Source organism: Denticeps clupeoides, chromosome 5 (genome assembly GCF_900700375.1).
Source record: "Denticeps clupeoides chromosome 5, fDenClu1.1, whole genome shotgun sequence".
Classification (NCBI taxonomy): domain Eukaryota; kingdom Metazoa; phylum Chordata; class Actinopteri; order Clupeiformes; family Denticipitidae; genus Denticeps; species Denticeps clupeoides.
In genome coordinates, this window is record NC_041711.1 from 27,124,949 (window position 1) to 27,143,042 (window position 18,094).

The 18,094-nt window shown below is 43.4% G+C and overlaps 3 protein-coding genes across 4 annotated transcripts; 1 reads left to right on the plus strand and 2 right to left on the minus strand.

The window, feature by feature from the left end:
- Positions 1-187: 187 nt before the first annotated feature.
- On the plus strand, positions 188-2,641 carry scnm1 (sodium channel modifier 1). Of its 2 annotated transcripts, none has more exons than XM_028981314.1 (8): positions 188-329; positions 405-475; positions 722-810; positions 1,541-1,635; positions 1,723-1,823; positions 1,937-2,052; positions 2,148-2,268; positions 2,480-2,641. In XM_028981314.1, exons 1-8 carry the CDS (start codon positions 279-281, stop codon positions 2,586-2,588), a joined length of 753 nt encoding a protein of 250 aa, XP_028837147.1. In that variant the 5' UTR covers positions 188-278; the 3' UTR covers positions 2,589-2,641. The 2 variants fall into 2 exon arrangements, with proteins under 2 accessions (XP_028837147.1, XP_028837148.1); XM_028981315.1 differs by having other exon boundaries at positions 1,940-2,052.
- Positions 2,642-3,147: 506 nt separating this feature from the next.
- Positions 3,148-11,192, minus strand: tmod4 (tropomodulin 4 (muscle)). The gene is made up of 10 exons (XM_028981942.1): positions 11,036-11,192; positions 8,335-8,481; positions 7,828-7,984; positions 6,296-6,418; positions 4,398-4,490; positions 4,164-4,294; positions 3,955-4,062; positions 3,654-3,797; positions 3,373-3,517; positions 3,148-3,267 (listed from the first exon to the last, which is right to left on the minus strand). Exons 2-10 carry the CDS (start codon positions 8,440-8,442, stop codon positions 3,245-3,247), a joined length of 1,032 nt encoding a protein of 343 aa, XP_028837775.1. The 5' UTR covers positions 8,443-8,481; positions 11,036-11,192; the 3' UTR covers positions 3,148-3,244.
- Positions 11,193-11,875: 683 nt separating this feature from the next.
- On the minus strand, positions 11,876-16,168 carry vps72b (vacuolar protein sorting 72 homolog b). Its single transcript, XM_028981937.1, has 8 exons — positions 15,930-16,168; positions 15,625-15,830; positions 14,608-14,978; positions 14,317-14,469; positions 14,030-14,153; positions 13,620-13,796; positions 13,315-13,459; positions 11,876-13,030 (listed from the first exon to the last, which is right to left on the minus strand). Exons 2-8 carry the CDS (start codon positions 15,674-15,676, stop codon positions 12,643-12,645), a joined length of 1,410 nt encoding a protein of 469 aa, XP_028837770.1. The 5' UTR covers positions 15,677-15,830; positions 15,930-16,168; the 3' UTR covers positions 11,876-12,642.
- Between the last annotated feature and the right edge of the window lie 1,926 nt (positions 16,169-18,094).

Genomic DNA, 18,094 nt, shown 5'->3' on the forward strand with positions numbered 1-18,094 from the left:
CAATGTAAATGGTCATGAAAATAAAGAAAACACATTGAATGAGAAGGTGTGTCCAAACCTTTGGCCTGTACTGTATGTAATCTAATCATGTGTACTCCCGTGCCTTCTATGATGCAAATGTAGTGCTGAACTCTTTCTGTTACTCCATGCCAGTCCACATGGTGGCGCTAACGGGTTCAGGGTGAAAAGTCGCTGGCATCTGCGCTTCATAACATCGAAGAAGAACACAGTCGCGGCTCTGTTTGCGTTTATAGAGGCTTCTTGATTTTTTTATAACAATGTCGTTCAAGAGAGAAGGCGACGACCAAAGTCAGCTGAATGTCCTGAAGGTAGTTTATTCGCCCTGTTGTCGGCGGGTGATTGCGGTGCGGCTGGGTTTCATTTCCCGTTTCTCCCTTCATCAGAAGAGAAGAGTAGCTGATCTCTTGTCAAACTTCATCCCAGAAGACGAGGCGACCTTGCTGAAGAACGGAAGGTAACGGGGATTCTGGGGAGGCTGGGGATGTTGTGGGTGGTGGGGGAGCCGGGGATGTTGGGGGAGCCGGGGATGCTGGTGGATGTTGGGGATGCTGGTGGATGTTGGGGGTGCTGGTGGATGTTGGGGGTGCTGGGGATGATGGGGATGCTGGTGGATGTTGGGAGTGCTGGGGATGATGGGGATGCTGGTGGATGTTGGGGGTGCTGAAGATGATGGGGATGCTGACCGTGCCTTATTCTGCAGGTATGCTTGTTTGGTCTGCTCTCACCGCCCCGTGTTTGACACTGTGAACATGCTGGCGATTCACAGGAAAGGAAAGCGACATTCAGAGGGTGAGTCGCTGTTCATTCATCTGTATGTTTTTTTTTTTTTTACTTATTGTGTGCGTGTGTCCGTGTGTGTTTTATATAATAAACTATATTGGGGCCAGTACCAAGAGACAACCTTTCTCAATGTGGCATCAATTTCAACATTCTGTGGGTATAAAAGGATGGTATTGTCTGTAAGTCATTCCAAGTTCATCATTTAAACAGCCATGAACACACAACGTCACTTAATGGACGAGCAGCATCACCTGGACATGGTGCGCCTGGCAGTCAGTTCCTTGTGAACTTGGTGTGTCTCAAAGTGTCATCAGCAGACTTGCATCAAGACACAGAACTACTGGCAGAGTTCATGACAGACCCAGGAGTGGAGCAATTATTTGTGTTATTTGTGGCTATCCCTGTTATTGTCTAAAATTTGGGTGTAATAAATATTAAACTAATGAAAATGGTGTTTGTTCTCATATATTATTAGTAATATCAAAGGGAACTTTTACTTATTTCATTAAAATTCAGAGCAAATACGAAAAGCACTCACGTAAATAACAATATCCCTAACTTATTGTGAGAAGCATATATTATCTGGTCTAGGGCAGAGTGCTTTAAAGCTTATTATAGACAGGGCAGACAAGCTTTAGTGAACTCACCTATTAGTTAGAAATCCAGAACAGGAGCGAAAGGGTTTGAATGCCTCTATTGGGTATTGGGGTATTCTTAACCATTGCCATGTGCTTTTCAGGTGTGAAGTGGTTTTACAGAAAGAAATTAGAGCTGCAGAATGAAATTGAGAAGCGGCGACATCAAACTTATATTGAAAATGACAGTGAGCAGCAGGTGAGGAAGTGAGTCATGTTGGGACCTGTTCCATGATGTCTTCTTGTTCCACATAATGATTCCTTTCTGTTCTTCTCCTTATATTAGAATGCTGAGAGCTCTGCTCCGCTCTTGACACAAACCCGAAAAATTACCCATCATGCTTTACTGAGGACCACGCCCTATAGCAGTTGCCATAAAAAAAGCAGGTAAATATTCTGTCGACTCAGATTCAGTGTTCATCCATTTATCTAATTGCAATGTGATTTTTAGACTTATGCATGGTTCCTCAATTCATTGAGATTTTTTTTCCACTTGCAAGCAGTAGGACGGTGAAGGCCTTCAACAGTGTCTGTTCCGATGGCCAAACGCTTCACCAGAGCACAAGCTGTTTGGTACCTAGCGTGGAGGTTGTTTGTTCTGACAACACTTATACAGGTTAAGTGCTGATTCTCAAATATAGGCTTGTGTGCCAATAGGCTTTTGTTTTGCAATTTCTGTTCTCATATTCCTTTCGTTGCACAAAATCTCAGTGTCCCAGGAAGACAGCAACAAACAGTCCGCGGAAAGAATACAGGGCTCACAGCACGGACAGGCAGAACCAATAACAGCACAGAGACAGAAGGAAATGGAACACTACCTGAAACTAAAAAGGTACAGTTTTAGGATTATGTTTAGTCCCAGGCTATCACATGAGCATTTAATACTTATGGAACTGCACTTTACATTTTATTAAGACATTTCATATAGTCTTAAGTAAAACTATTGTTGTTTATGTGCTGTTGCTCTTGCTCTCCGTTAAGGGTCAGTGTAACATCTTTCACCGTGCCCTATTTATTCTTTCATATATTTTTAACTCTTGCAGCTCTGGCTGGATGCAGGACAAGAATGGGAAGTGGGTTAAAGATGAAAATGTCGAATTTGATTCTGATGAAGAAGAGCCGCCACCACTATCTCCCTCTGAAGTTTTGTAATTGCCCTTTTTATCCCAGAGCACAATTTATTTAATAAAGCTAAAAATCTTAAATAATGCCTTTTTTTTTTTTTTTTTTTTTCATGGAGGGGTAAAATAGTTTCTCGGTGAATATTCACCTCAAATTTCAGAGAGGTTAACAGCTGTTGCAGGAGGTAACTCATCTTGACCCTGCTACTTTAAAACCTTAAAAAGGAATTATATTTGGACCACTGAAACCCAATCCCAGGGGATGGGTATCCTGACCCTCCAATCAAAAGTATAAATAGGCCGAGTATGTGGGTGGATTGAAGAGTTCCGTCCGTGCAAGATGCAACCTGCGCGGGCAACACACTTATTTTTAAAAATCCCCCTCATTTTTAAGCCACTTTCAGTTTTTAAACAAACCGTGTGAAGCCTGTTTGGAAACAAGAAATGTGAAAATATTTATTTAAAAGTATTTACAGAATCTTTGTTATAAGCACCATGGTGAAAATCAGCATGAAGGGCCAAACTGGTTAATATATGTCTCGGAGGACGCTGAACCAAGCTGAAAGCAAGGCACCACGATCTCCACAGCCTTTAAACAGAGCGAAGGTTAGAGTTTATTTTAGACCACTCGGAGCATGTGGACTGTCATGTGGAGCGTTGCGCTGTGGAGAAAGGCCTCTTCTCCTTTCATCTTACTCTCTGTTGGCGAACTGCAGGGGAAAAGAAGGTAAAGACACCCTTGTTGACAGTGGCAGAGCAGATGCACAGATAAGCGGATGGGATGGGAACGTCCGCGTGGCTTCTCTGACACTCACGGAAGTCGTTATTCCTAGTGATGGCCAAGGCAGCCCGAGCCCGCGGGCCTTGCTGGGTGAAGTGGTATCCGAACCTCACAATAGTGGGATTGTTCTCCAGGAGGGTTGCGATCTCCATCTCCACTGAGTCGCCCAGTTTCTGTCTCTGAGTGGCGCAGAAGATGGCACGTTTTAGAACACGGACCACCAGTCCAGTCCACAGAAACAGATCATGATTTTAGTGATTGTGAGATGAATGTGATCTTTATAGTGTTACTGCATATGAGTCTTTATTGATTTACCTGGTTGTCAATCTTGAGCTCGGTAAGTGTGCTGTTTGAAGCCAGGGCTTTGACGATGGCCAGAATGCCCTCACCAGTGATGAAGTTTGATTCAATGTTAAGACTCTGAAGAGTTTTATTTTTCTTAAGCATCTCAGCTGCAGCCTGAAGAATGATTCACAAATGATTTATTGATTTTTTTTTTTACCCTGTATCCATCATCAATACATTTATGGTGCAACATTGGTTATTTAATTTATGATCCTTTGTAGATCCTCAGGTTTGTAAGCTGATTAAATGAAGAAGAGAGAACGGTACTCACATAGGCCACAGGGTCATTGCTGCGTGTGGCAGCAATACTGAGACTCAGCACATTAGAGTTGGACTTCATGGCTTGAAAAATCTCTTTCAGCGTTGGGATGGGAACGTCCTGTAAGAAGCAGTTATTTTTTGTTATTTATTATGATTATGTTGAATTATTAACCAGATACAAAGATCATGTTAAAGAAGTAACCCCGGCCCAAAGTTTACCGGTATGTTGTTGAGGTTGACCTCTGTCACGCTTCTGTCATTTTTTTGGATTTTCTTTAGGGTGTCCCCAACATCAGTGGGGTTTGGGGGTTCATCTGGAAAGTATTTGATGTCATCTGGCTTCACTACACCTAAGAATTTGAAACACAAGTAGAAATAAAACATTAAATCCTGTGCTGGTAGGACATATGTGCTGGATTTATGTATGTTACTCGTGTTGTCATATTTACTTACTGTTGATACCCTCCTTATTGGCAATCTTGCCCATAGCTCCAAGAGCGTCATAGTATTGCTTGTTGCTCATGAGGGTGTACATTCCCAGGATTGCTGATAAAGGGTAAAAAAATAACTTATTTACACCCAAAGGGGCCGAGCCAGGTTCAAACAGGGGAAGGACAAGATGGTTCAAAGATCATTCTGCAAATCCCAACCCACTATTGTAGTGAACCCTTTTTAAATGAATACACTTACGCACTGGAACTACGTTTCTATGTCCAGACATTAGGACCCACCCTCTGTGTAAAAAATCTGTGCTTTTTTAGAAAGTACAATAGTTCTAAATTTTAGAGTCCCGCTGTTTAGCCACAAAGGTTGTTAATCAAGATGTTGGTAGAAGTGAGTCTGTGCTGCTGCAAGTGTTTAATTATCTTCTCAATGACCAAGAGGGGGCAGCAATGCTTTATACATTATGCAATTATTTGTGACACCCATCAGCTCACGTCACGCAGACATCCATGTCACAGCAACTGCTGTGACTGCAAGAAACCCCAGGCAGCCCTTTTGGGGAGAGGGCAGCAAGAGCTGGGGTGGGGGGGGTGGCAATTACGTAGACAGACAGCTGCTCTGAGGACCTCCTGCTAACGTCATCCAGACTGAGTTAATCAACTGAGTTACAGTCAATTTACTGCACAATGCCGAGGCCAAATACAGTATTACCCTGTCTAGGTGCTGCATTGTTCCAGTGTTTCACCAGGGAGGAAACGTGTCCAGTGTATTATATAAAACGTTGCAGTTGAATCTGTCTGGTTCTGAGCTTCATATCCCTTCTATAAAAACACAAATAAAAGATTGGTGGCCTGATATAGCCTTAATCCCCATCTGGAAACTCTCCAGAATGAAAACTGTGTTCACACCGACAGGGGCACTGTCATGCTAACCTGCACACAGCCTGGGAACCGCTTTTTCTGAAAGTGAAGTGATTGTCGTTGTGAAACACTGCAGCACAGCACATGGTGACGCAACGAAATGTGTCCTCTGCTTTTAACTATCACCCTTGGTGAGGAGCGGGCAGCCATGACAGGCTCCCGGGGAGCAGTGTGTGGGGACGGTGCTTTGCTCAGTGGCACCTTGGCGGACCGGGATTCTGTTAATGGAGTCTATGTGAGAGTGTGTTGGCCAGCTATTGGCCAGTTATTCATTTGTTGCACCTTATATAGCCCATTTTGTCTGTCACACGTGTACTTTATGTCAGTATGTAAGTTTATTTGATTAAATGTTGCATTTAGCACCAGGTTCCTGAGTTTCGTTTCACTATGTCTACATGTATGTAGTTGAAATGACAATAAAGGTCAACTTCATTATGTTGAGAGGATTTATAGAGAAACAGATTCATGATTTATATTGATTCTGTATATATTCGTCGTTTGAAAATCCCTGTTGGTTTGCTGTCATGACTGCCAGCTTGTTAGTGCAGTGACACTGTATCTTTGTCCTACAGAGGCCATTTCAGAGACCCATCCTGGTGCACATCCAGCTGCACCCCCCACCCAGACCTGCCAGTGCAGTGGCTTTTTGCCAGCTTATTTTGGTTAGTTGCTGAGCTCTGGGAATTGGAAACCCTGCTGTCAAACAACACTACATTTATAAACTTTAGCAGCCTGCTTGATTAGTAGAAAAAATGGGGGGAAATTGGAATCCATTAAAAATATATATGTTCTGATGAGACAACATAAGGCATTAGAATAAATAATAAATGACCAAAACAGAATTTTGCTGTTTTTATTTCTGCCCGTGTGTCAACCCAACAACCCAACAAATTATATAACACTTAATAATAATAAAAAAGATTTTCAGTGGTTAAAGGTTAATGAAATGAGTACAACTGTGTTTGTCATGTGAGTGTTTGGTCCCACCTGCAATGTCACACATTTCAGCATCTGAGGCATTCCTCAGAGCCTCTTCCAGCTCTGGCTCCAGAACAATCTGCTCATCCTCTGGGATTTTTCCTGCCCCTGGTTTTGGAACAAAAGCCCTCCCTGGATAGAAGAGAAGCAAGCAGCAGGGGTGAGAGATAAATGTAAACAACTGTGAACACTAAGGGAGGTGACAACCGGCTGATGCATACAGCCTGGCTACAGTATGGCCTCAGCCTTCCAAATGCAGACTTTATAGGTTTATTGTATTAAAATCAGCAAAATATTAGGGCAGTCCTGCTCGAAACATCATCCTGACTGTATTTAACCTCCGTTTTTTCTTAATGGTCTAAAAAGAATGGTTAGATTAAAAGCACCGTGGGCTTGATTTAAAACTTCCTGGCAGAAGTTATGTGATATTATTATTAATGATTTTGATCATCATCAATGTATTACGTTAATATAGTTCAGATTATATCCTGTTTCTCTGGCCCTGCATGTGTCCCATTACATAATTCAGAACAGAGTTGTCTGTTCATTTTTCGTAATGGCATGCATGAGTGCTGTAATCCCCTTTTCCATTCCGAATTTAGTTGCTGTCTTGCCTTGTTAGAGTCGATTTTGTTCTTACATGGTATCTCAAAGTATTGCAACAGGTCAAGATAATAAACTGCATCAGTAGTTGCGCAAGTAATCTGAGGCCAAGGTGACAGACAGCTATAGAAAAAAATGGTTTAGAGAACAAATGCTAAAAATTGCAGATTATCATTATCTGATTAAAATAATCTACCTTGTCATCATCTATTACCTTCACTAATCTGTTAGCCTTTGTGCAATATTACACTGAAGCTACCAGTCCAGCTTCCATGAGACTTCAATAGAGGTTCAATATGAGTCAAAGAAGATGGCATTCAAATTTAGAGTGGATCCATGTCATGGCGTATGCAAAGATTTAATTTCACTTCAGTGGTGCACGGCATTTCACTTTAGCAAAACTCTGCTGCCCTTGACCTTACAGTTCTTAGATGTTGGTTAAATTCGGTAGTGATGAATCAGACCCATTGCCAGAAATACAATTTAATCCTCATTTAGGGGAAGGGGTTCTATGGGATGCATGTATGCAGTTGGTCAAACAAAGAAGTCTTGAATGACTCAAGAAATAAAGCAAATTCTCTTAATCTGTCAGTGAGTATAATTTAATCAGATAATAAATGTCAACTTGTGTCTAATTTAAATCAATAAACCTCACATTTTTATCTTCCCTCCAGAATTTAGTTGAAATGTATACATAGACGTCCTGACTGGCTTGCAAATTGTCATTTCAATGAGGAATCAGCTGTTCACCTTGGTGAAGGTCTTTGTATTTATTATGAGGACCTCTTCAGGCACATCTGTTGCTGTGCTAAATACCCATTATGTACCATAACATAGATGGTATTAAATAAAAGGTTATAATGATTACGATGTTCAGTATGTAAGGAGGTTTGGCAATCAAAGCTCTGAACACTGGCAGTAAATCATGTTGCACTTACCTCTTTTCTCTCCGGTGAAGGGCACCAGGTCTTCCCTGTCCTGGTGCTCCAGGGCCTGCTTCTCTAGGTGATCCAGCAGAGCATCACGGTCAAACGGACCTGTGGGGCTCTTCTTCGTCTGGTCACGCTGACGGAAGCCAGCTGGGAGCATGGCATTCTTATGCATAAACAGCACATATGGAGGACCATAATCATATTGGCACATTGGCATGTGTACATTTGTTCATTTAGCTGCAAATAGGTGCAATAGTTTATTTCACATATATCTATCTCTAAGTTATGTTGAGTAGTAATCACAAAATGAACTTGATCAATTCTCTAAAACTGATCGTAGCCTAGTGGGTAACAACTTACAATCAGTCGTTAGAGGGACACATTTCCCTATTAACCTTAACCTTGAGTGTCTCTGGGGGACTGTCCCTCTAACTACTGATTGTAAGATGTTCTGGATAGGTTGCCCTGATAAATTCCTTCAACTGATCTGATCTGACTGTGTGTTTCTCATACCTCAGGGTCCATCTCCTGCAGCTCATCCTCAAGCTGTTCAAGTTCCTCTTTGCTGAGACCCTTGAGGATGGCATCCTCATCAATGTCCCGGGGGTCATGCTTGGACATCTTGGCTAGCTGACTGGGATCCCTCTATACAGCACAACCCTGCAGGGAGAGGACAATCTCTACAGACAGGAACTAAGCAAGAGCGAGCAGGCGCATAAGAACCATTTATGAACCAATTAAAGCACCTTCCAAAAGGTTGTACATGTTGTGTCACAGGATATATGCTTCCCACTGTAGTAAACCTGAATTCTGTTTGTGTGTGTGTGTGTGTGTGTGTGTGTGTGTGTGTGTGTGTGTGTGAGAAAGAGAGAGAGAGAGATGGGAGATCTGCTCTATTCATAGAATGGTGGGCAAGGGTCTAGAATTACAATGTTACAGAGAAGCATGGAAAACGGTGCTGCCTTATTTATCACTGACTGACACTCGCATCCTCGCCCACCCCAAACACTCCTCGCCCACTGCTGCAACTGACTGATAGAGGACTCACACAGATCATGGACTTTCACACCCATACCTTTGTTTATACAGAGCAGCCAGAATTCTTTAAAAGGCAAATATAATGACTACATGCAGAATTATCTCTTAAATGGGACAAATTAATTATCATTACATCTGCAAGAGAAAATAATTGGGTATATTTAAACACTGACTCTCTTAGAACGACAAAAACGTACTGCATCGAAAAAGATGTGTTTCTGCGGTGTTACGGTATGCTGAATATGCTGCTCTAATTTGTAAAGCCAGTGATGCAGCTAAGGGTCATTTTAAAATGGGTTTGATGGAGAATTAAATCCTTCTGCATCACTCTCCTATACAGATAATTAAGGTAAACATTTGTGGGGTGACTTTCTTGGCACTGGTCTATGGTGGGTCCACCTTGTGACCACCATTTCTGTGCTGTGTGGAACCTTTCAGAAGCCCATCCAAAATGATTTTCACAAGCATGACAACAATGAGAGCCACATGCCATGTCATGTAATAATCGCAGCATGACCTAAATCATCAGTTACTGGAGATTTGGCATCTGCGATACATAGGAAACGATATGCCAACCACTGGAATGTGTTTCAGAATCAATAGTAAACATGATAATTATCATCAGTATACATTTACATACCATGAGAGAAGGGAATAATTGTGCCCTGAAATAAGCATTAAAAATATGAAGCTTTAAATGGTTACTTCACATAAACTGTCTTTTGACAGTGTTCATATATCTCAAGGGTTGAAGCCAAATTGAAGGAGAGGTCTATGTGTGCTGCAGTCTCACTAAAGAGGACAAGGACAAGGACCGTTCCTTGGCATGAGCTCAGACAGACAGTGCTCTCTGCCAGGTGACATCTTTATGAGCATGTCACATATCCCAGGAACACGAGTTGCTCACTTCTTTTACGTGCACCTGTTCACTGATATCCAGGCGACCCCAGTAGCCTGAATCAATGTTAGGGTGATGCAGCTCAGCGTTTGTCACCTGTTAACTGCAGCTGGCCTGAGGCTGTTTTGTGCAGGAGGAATTTCAGCCATTCCTCATTACAACTGGCAGAAATGGCAGACAGCCCAGTTTAATAATACTGAAGTGTACAATGCTCCTATCCATGTACAATGGCGGTGGCATCTAAATATGCTGCCAGGTTATTTAGAGAAAATGCCAAAAACAGTCTTGTTGTCTGTCTGTTACTCTTTTAATCCTCTTTTAATAATTTGGAAATTTATAGACTGACTATAGCTACTACACGAACAACGTAATACAACATGAATATACCCGTGTAATTAGACACACACAACCTCTCCAAGGAATCTCCCATATGAAAAGGGACTCACAGAAACTTAACATGCCTCTGATATTTTAGGATGCCTGAATGCAGGAAACCCTTAATGTCATGAAGACAACTAAAGGACCAGGGCAGGTGCATCTAAATGCATAGCCACAAACCTGGAGCTGTGAAGGCACGAAACGGAGCAAATGGTGTACAAGAACCAGTCCAAATGGACATGAAACCAGTGGCAGCGAGTAATTTCTTTGGCTGACGAGTCACAAGACCTCACATCACTTGTAGGCTGACTCCACCAAGTCTTACCGCCCAAGTGTAAAATTCCAAATCAACTCCCCAGCTTAATTTTAGCTTTTCAAGTCAGCTACTTCCAACGGTGCAAATCTCTTCATAGCTTCAGCGTTGCCTTCACCAGAGCCTTACTGACCACCAGACTGGCAATGTGTGACCGCCCAAAATAAGAAAACGTGAAAGGAAATGTAAGTAGTAACGCTGCCTTTGTACCTGTTCATCTATAATCATATCAATATATGGGCATTTCCTGAGTGAACAAATCTGTGGTAAATCTCATATCTTGGTAGTGGTGTGATGTTTGGCAAGCAAGGCAATCCATGACGCTAAATAAAAAGTGATAGACTGAGTATTAACACATCTGAATGAAAGATTAAGGGGATCACAGCAAATCAGTGACCTAATATCAGAGTATCATGCCATTATAAAAAACATCACCTATCAATACGCTTGAAGTGAATTATTTTTGAACATAAGAATTCAACAGCTCAGCAGCAACCAGATAATGAATACATGAACCATTCAGCAGATCTTCCACATAAGCAACACACACGGCCCACACACGGCAGATGGAGCTCCCACACACCTACCTCCACACTGTCTCGGCACTCAAGTCTCCGGCAAGCCAAAGGCTGCACTCGGCTCCGCAGGATGTTGCTTCTTTTTTTTCCTCTCCCTCCCCCCCTTTTTTCTCCTCCCCTCCCTCCGTCTCTTTCTCTCACCCACTTGCTGAGGCAGGGATACTGTGGACACTTTGTGAGCTCAGCGTTTTATTACTTTGGATTGAAACACAGTGACTGTGGCTGAGAGAGAGACAGCAGAGAGAGAGAGAGAGAGAGAGAGAAAGAGAGAGAGAATACAGTGTAGAGGGAGAACAGATAAAAAACAGTAGCGCTGTGCCCATGACCTTATTGGTTACAATCAAACCAGTGCGCTGGGCTTAACTGGGAACACAGTGACATCTACTGGTAGCTCACAATCCACAAACCAAGGAAAAGAACATAAAATTATTGCAATTCACATTATGGATTGATTCATTGAAATGTGGTGCCCTTTTCTGGAATAAATCTGTAGATTTATATTTGTATAATTGTACTTTTTTTCCCCTGCATGGTTCCGATGTTTGTATATTTCACTGGTCCTTACAATAAGTTAAAGTGAAGTGATTGTCATTGTGAAACACTGCAGCACAGCACACGGGGACACAACAAAATTCTGCTTTTAACCGTGGGCAGCCATGACAGTTGCCCAGGGAGCAGTGTGTGGGGACAGATCATTTCTGAGTGGCACCTCAGTGGTACCATGGCAGATCGGGATTCGAACCGGCAACCTTTTGATTATGGGGCTGCTTCCTTAACCACCACTGCCCCTCATTTTATATATTTGCATCCACCAAATGGTGCAATTTTTACAGAAACACACAATAGAACCAGTATTAAATAAGGATTTAATGCACAGTAAAATATAAAAGCATGCAGCCTTTACTTATTTGCCCACATCACTTATTTTCACAGTTTTTTAGTCATCTGAACTCTTGATGATTGCAATTCCCCACAAATCACACACATACAAAGATAAAGCAGCAAACACAACCCCAATTTCAACTGAAGACATAATAAACACTTGGCAGCATTTTGTATGTTTAAGACACTTTTAAATACTCATGCATCCTATTCATGTTTCTAGCACAGTGTCACACACTTTTGTGTAAGATGCATGTAGTGCAATATCAGACCCTTTGGGCTGTAAGTACTTTCTCATATATTCTTTGTATTATCTAAGTAAACAAGTGGTAGGCAACACCTAGTGTGAGTTCCCATATGTAAATGTGAAAAATTTTAACAGGTTGTGTAGCATGTAAATGCAGGAAAATACCTAATTTGGAATCATCTGAATTATAGCACTTATTACATTTGAGCAGGATTGTTGTAACACTATACATCAGCACTTTCCTAATGCAGGACAGAAAACGCTTGTATTTGATTGATGATTATATTTGCTATAAACCAGATCTGGCTCGTCTGTCATTGTCTTTTTTTTCCTGCAACATCTATCTTTTTGACGGTACATTCCGCACTGTGTGTCGACCTGAAATAATTCCCTCAATAATTCACTTCGCTTAGCATTTTTTTTTCTTAGCAAAAACTCAAGTGTTGCCCGTAAAATTTACTATACAATAGGATTGTTCTCAGATTGTTCAGGGAGTGGACAGGCCTTGCTTTATTGTGATTTTCTGCCGCTGACTTCGTGACGTTAGGTCACCGGTAGGTGCCGGGCTGTTGTTAGGGAGGCCGTGGGCAGCAACATACTTCTTGTAAGCCTCTCGGATGATCTTGAAGGCCCGGATGTTGGCGTACGGGATGTCTGTGATGGGGTCTCGGTAGAGTGCAGGCTTATGGGTCACAGGGCAGACTTCTTGAACGGGGATCTGAGGCCCTGGTGTCTGTGGGAAAACTGACTCGAACGTCTTTTCATCGCTGAATGTGATGAAGGTTCTGGAGAACTTGCCTCCTGGTGCCACTTGTGAACTGGTCAATGTTGTTTCAGTCGTCACTGGAAGGGGTTGCTGGGGGTCCTGGTCTAACCTGTTGGGGAAATGTTAACATTAGAACGATTTGACAATGATTTATAGGGATTCGTATGCATTTCCAATTTACAGTACAATGTGTGGTCATTTACGACTAGACAATATTGTGCTGTGCTTGTTACAGAATGCTTAATTACTGAAGCACTTTAAGAACTGTTGAACTAAACAATGAGTCTGTTGTGTTTACTAGGTGTTTCCGTTCTGAACTTTTTGCACACATGGATGTTTTTAGTTCCTTTGGACTACGAGTCTTATAATCGAACAGACACAAATCAACTCTACCCTTCAACATCCACATTCTCCTCCTTGAGGGTTGGGTCAGATACAAGGGGCATGAGCGCAGAGTGGTATCGGATGATGGGACCTTCACACTGGTGTTTTTTATGGACCTGTTTCTTCTTATCAGCCTCTAGACGCTCGTAGTTTTCTGCACCAGGAAGAGGCCAAAAGATCAGAGTTACTGGCGGCTATAAAAAAAAAAAACCAAAAAAACCAAACACAGACAGTACATACCGGGAACGATCTGGATTTATTTACATTTAAAGCAACTTCCATTCTCTTTTCACAGTCAGTCTCCCACATCTCACCCAAGGACCGGAGGTTGATCTGCTCTGTGATTTTGGCTTCGGTGAGAAGCTCAGCCTGCGTCAGTGGCCGCTCATGACGGGCACCCTTCCTCCGCCGCGGTGCCACCTGCCTCTCCTGCAGGCGCAGGTAGGTCAGACGTGTGTGTTCAGTGGTGGACTGACGCACAGATTTCCTGTCTGGAGACACCATGGAATAACCTTTTCAGCGGTGCAGTCTGGCTTTAGGACGTGTCAGTAGCCTAGTGGGTAACACACTCGCCTATGAACCAGAAGACCCAGGTTCAAATCCCACTTACTACCATTGTGTCCCTGAGCAAGACACTTAACCCTGAGGGTCTCCAGGGTAACTACTGACTGTAAATCGCTCTGGATTAGGGCATCTGGTAAATGCTGTAAATGACATGTCTCACTCTTATTGATGTCTTCGTGGAACTCGGGCAGCTTGTGTCTGTCCGCCTTCGCCTTATCTGCCTTCCTGGGGAGCTGTGCCAGGCGTTTAGGTTTGGGTTTAGGCTTAACCACCTTGACCGGCTCCTGACAGGTTCAGACATGAGCACAACATGTCAATCACTGCAAAAAGCCAAACGATCATCTTAAGACATGTATTTCAAGGACACGTGAAGTCTTACACGTGCAAGGTTTTTATTTTATTTTTTTTTATTTTTTTAACACAGTGACACATGGAAGCGCCAGGTACCTTGTAGGCCTTGGTAACAACGCGAGTTTTCCTGCGCGGCCCGTCCTCCTCCTTCTCACTGTCGGGCTCGTCGCCTTCATCAATGTCAAAGTCGCTGTCCACCTCATCCTCGGTGTCGGACAGATCTCCCTTATATTCGTCATCTCCGGATTCCTGGACGCAGCGAGACAATCACAATCACTCACACACACACACACACACACACACACACACACACACACACACACACACACACACACACACGGCTCGCGTCAACTGCTTCATGCACAGCGACGAGTGCGCCGCACGCACCTCGTTGAAACCTCCGTACGTCGTCTTGTAGAACTCGTCCTCCTCCTCGGCATCGAGCAACTTGGACATGCGGTTCCCCGCCGTCTTCCTGGGCGCGCGGCTGAACGCCAGGCTCATCTTGGTCCAGCGGGCCGGATCGTCACAGGTCAACTCTCCGCTCCGGGCGCATCGCGGCGAGCGCGTAACGAGGAGCCCTTTTCTGGGGGGGCGGGGGGGCGTTAATACTACGCCCGACGTGAGGAAACCGACGCGCAGGCACAATCGATGGGTGCGATGCCACCCAGACCCCACTAATGGAGCAGCGGGGCACTGCGCTGAAACGGCCACTAGGTGGCAGTAGACCGCAGGGTGCGTCGACCGCTCCAGGAAACCTGCGAGAATTTGAGAAATACTGTACTGTACAAGTTTCGACACACCTTCTCATCCGATGTGTTTCCTTTATTTTCATGACCATTAACATCGGTAGATTCTCACGGAAGGCATCAAAACTATGAACACACGTGGAGTTATGTACTTAACAACTTAATAACTGAAAACATGTTTTATATTCTAGTTTCTTCAAAATAGCTGCCCTTTGCTCTGATTACTGCTTTGCACACTCTTGGCATTCTCTGGATGAGCTTCAAGAGGTTGTCACCTGAAATGGTTTTCCAACAGTCTTGAAGGAGTTCCCAGAGGTGTTTAGCACTTGTTGGTCCCTTTGCCTTCACTCTGCGGTCCAGCTCACCCCAAACCATCTCGATTGGGTTCAGGTCCGGTGACTCCACTTTTTGTTAAGTACATAACTCCACATGTGTTCATTCATAGTTTTGATGCCTTCAGTGAGAATCTACCAATGTAAATGGTCATGGAAATAAAGAAAACACATTGAATGAGAAGGTGTGTCCAAAATTTTGGCCTGTACTGTATGAAGTGAATGCTGGAATGTACAATAGATTATAATCTCAGAGCATCTCGGTAGTGCACGATGACTGGTATGTGCGTCGAAACATATCTCAAGTGTCAAGGCTTATTTACCTGAATGAATTGATGGTGTTGTATGCAGCAATGTAACCAGGCAGCATTTCATTGATTTCTCAAAAGACAGAATGTCCTGCCCTGGCAAAGATCACTTTACGTTTGTCAAGGAAGTCTCATCGTCATCATCTCACGTGTACACTGTCATTTTCAGCCAGAAAGGTAGTTAATTTTGAGTGGAAATGTAGAATCCCCTGGCACCCCACCTGGGAAAGCAGAGGGGGTTCCCTTTAATATAAACTAAAGCAACTTCAACTTCAAGTCACTTCTGAACAGGAAGTGAAAAGATGTTCTGCATCACCCACCCATATGATGCACAAGGAAGGCGTTTCCTGAAAGAGAGCATCATTAAAAGCCTTCAAATTCCAAGATGAAAATGATGTTAGGAAAACTGGAGGGAAATTCCGTTGTATTTGAATCCAATTTCCCTGCTGAAGAGCCACGTTTCTATTATGAGTTTTCTTGCCAATACATATTATTACATGTCCATACATACATTATTCTTTATAAAAAGATTTGGCATTTCAAGCTGCAGAAGAAGCTGTGTATAGCCTGGTGTTTGTTTACTGGAAACATGCTACGTGACCTTCTCGCACTTTTCCGACGTAGGCAGGTCAGCAGAATTTATTCACCTTCAGCTACTGCATTCAGTCAGTACGATGGGACTCCCTACAAGTCCAACGGATACTCCAGTTTGCTGTTTTACCGTGGTTAGCACTGTCTAACATTGAGATCTTACCCTACATAGTACCCAGTGAGGGTGTTAGATCACATCTCCGTCGCCGAGATTAGATTTGAGACGCACTGTATGCTCTGTGGTGCCTGCGGGTTTGGTGGAATACTGCCCCTCTTGGTGTACAGTCACAGCAGGTTTTAATTTAAGTTGGGAACGGGAGGTTATTTCAATGAAGGACTTGGAGTTCTTCCACCCGCTGTTTGTGTCTCCTCGCTCCAAAAAAGGCCTAGAGGGAGCTTTGTCGATGCAAAGGAATTTGTTTCTTCCTCACTTTGAAGTTGTGCCAGAAGACCTCCTCCCTTTTCTGTGGAATGCGGACCACCGGCGTCTCGATGTGTATCACCCTGTGTGATCCTTTTCCTGTAAGCAAAGCAACACAAAAACCAAACAACTGTAGATACATGATATTTTTTGAAGATGTGCTAAGAAAGCCTTTATTTGTTTCACATTTTGCCTTTTGCTCCGGACTTTGAGAGCACAGAGCCTTCATTGTGAAGGTCTGTGTGGATTACCTCACAGGCTCGGCATTGCTGTGTCTGGGAGGGGGGCTTGCTCTCCCCCTCAGAATGTTCTTGGTGGGAGTCCAGAAGCATTGTACAGAGAGAAAAATAGGAGACGCACAATGGGCCTGTTGAGAAGTAAATGAAACTCGCAATCGAAAGCACACAGAACGCAGCGAAAAACACGCAAAGCAAACACTGGAAGCGTACGTTGACCTACATCGGGTGATGTGACAATTTAGGGGAGTGCCCCTCCACCAGAGCGCAGCCCCGAGCGCCAGCCATTTGATTGACCCGTTCTAGCTGTGCTCTGTCAAGACAAGCCTGTTTGTTTTCTTGTCAGATGATGTATACGTCTTCAGCATCTTATGTAAGACCTCTCCTCGAGCCCAGGCGTGTTTCAGACATCAGTACATTTTGTCCCTGACCCAAGCATTGATGTCAGCCCCCTGCTCATGGTCCAGCTGCTTCCTGTCAGGGGCCTGGTTGCAGCGTGGCATGGAGTCAGCGGCTTCCCCTGCACATTGTGACAACATACGGTATACGAAATCTAGCGCAGACAGTGGGAGAAAATGTGTTGTGTTGAGAAAAATGCATGGGAAGGTCCCATAGAAAGCCACTGTCTGCTACAGGACAAGCATTCCATGGCAGAGAGGACGGGCCAAAAATATTATGGAAAGCAACTCTCTAAAAAAAAGTCCATATAAAATGAGTGAAACAGTCAAGCACCATGTGACTCCTGTAAATAAGGTGTGCAGCATATTTACGTATGCAAAGAATTTAACTTCCCAGCCAAGCCTAAGTTAGTTTACTGGGTGAAGTAAAGGAATAAAAAGCTCTCCACCCTTAAGTGCCTGGGCGGACCGCTAAGTAAGCCTTTTGCGCTTTGGATGGCTTCAGAGACTGCAGGCATGCAACACAATCCCTTTCTGCACTAATCCCTCCCCCTTTAAAATAATGATTCTTTAAATATAATTAGTACACACTTGCATTCAGCAAGATCACGCTTAATGCGTTCGGAAGAAGTCCGTTTTAGACATGCTGGTGTCGTCATTTGTTATTGACAATTGGGGAAATTCTGGGCTTTTCTGTTTTAAAATTTCTTTTCTTTTTTCATTGATGCTGCAAATTTGAAGGGGTGCAGATGGTGGTCTTCTTGGTTTCTCAACATGTATGCAGGACACCTGACACATTTTAAACGGATTTCTGTACCAGTATAAGAATAGAACTATAG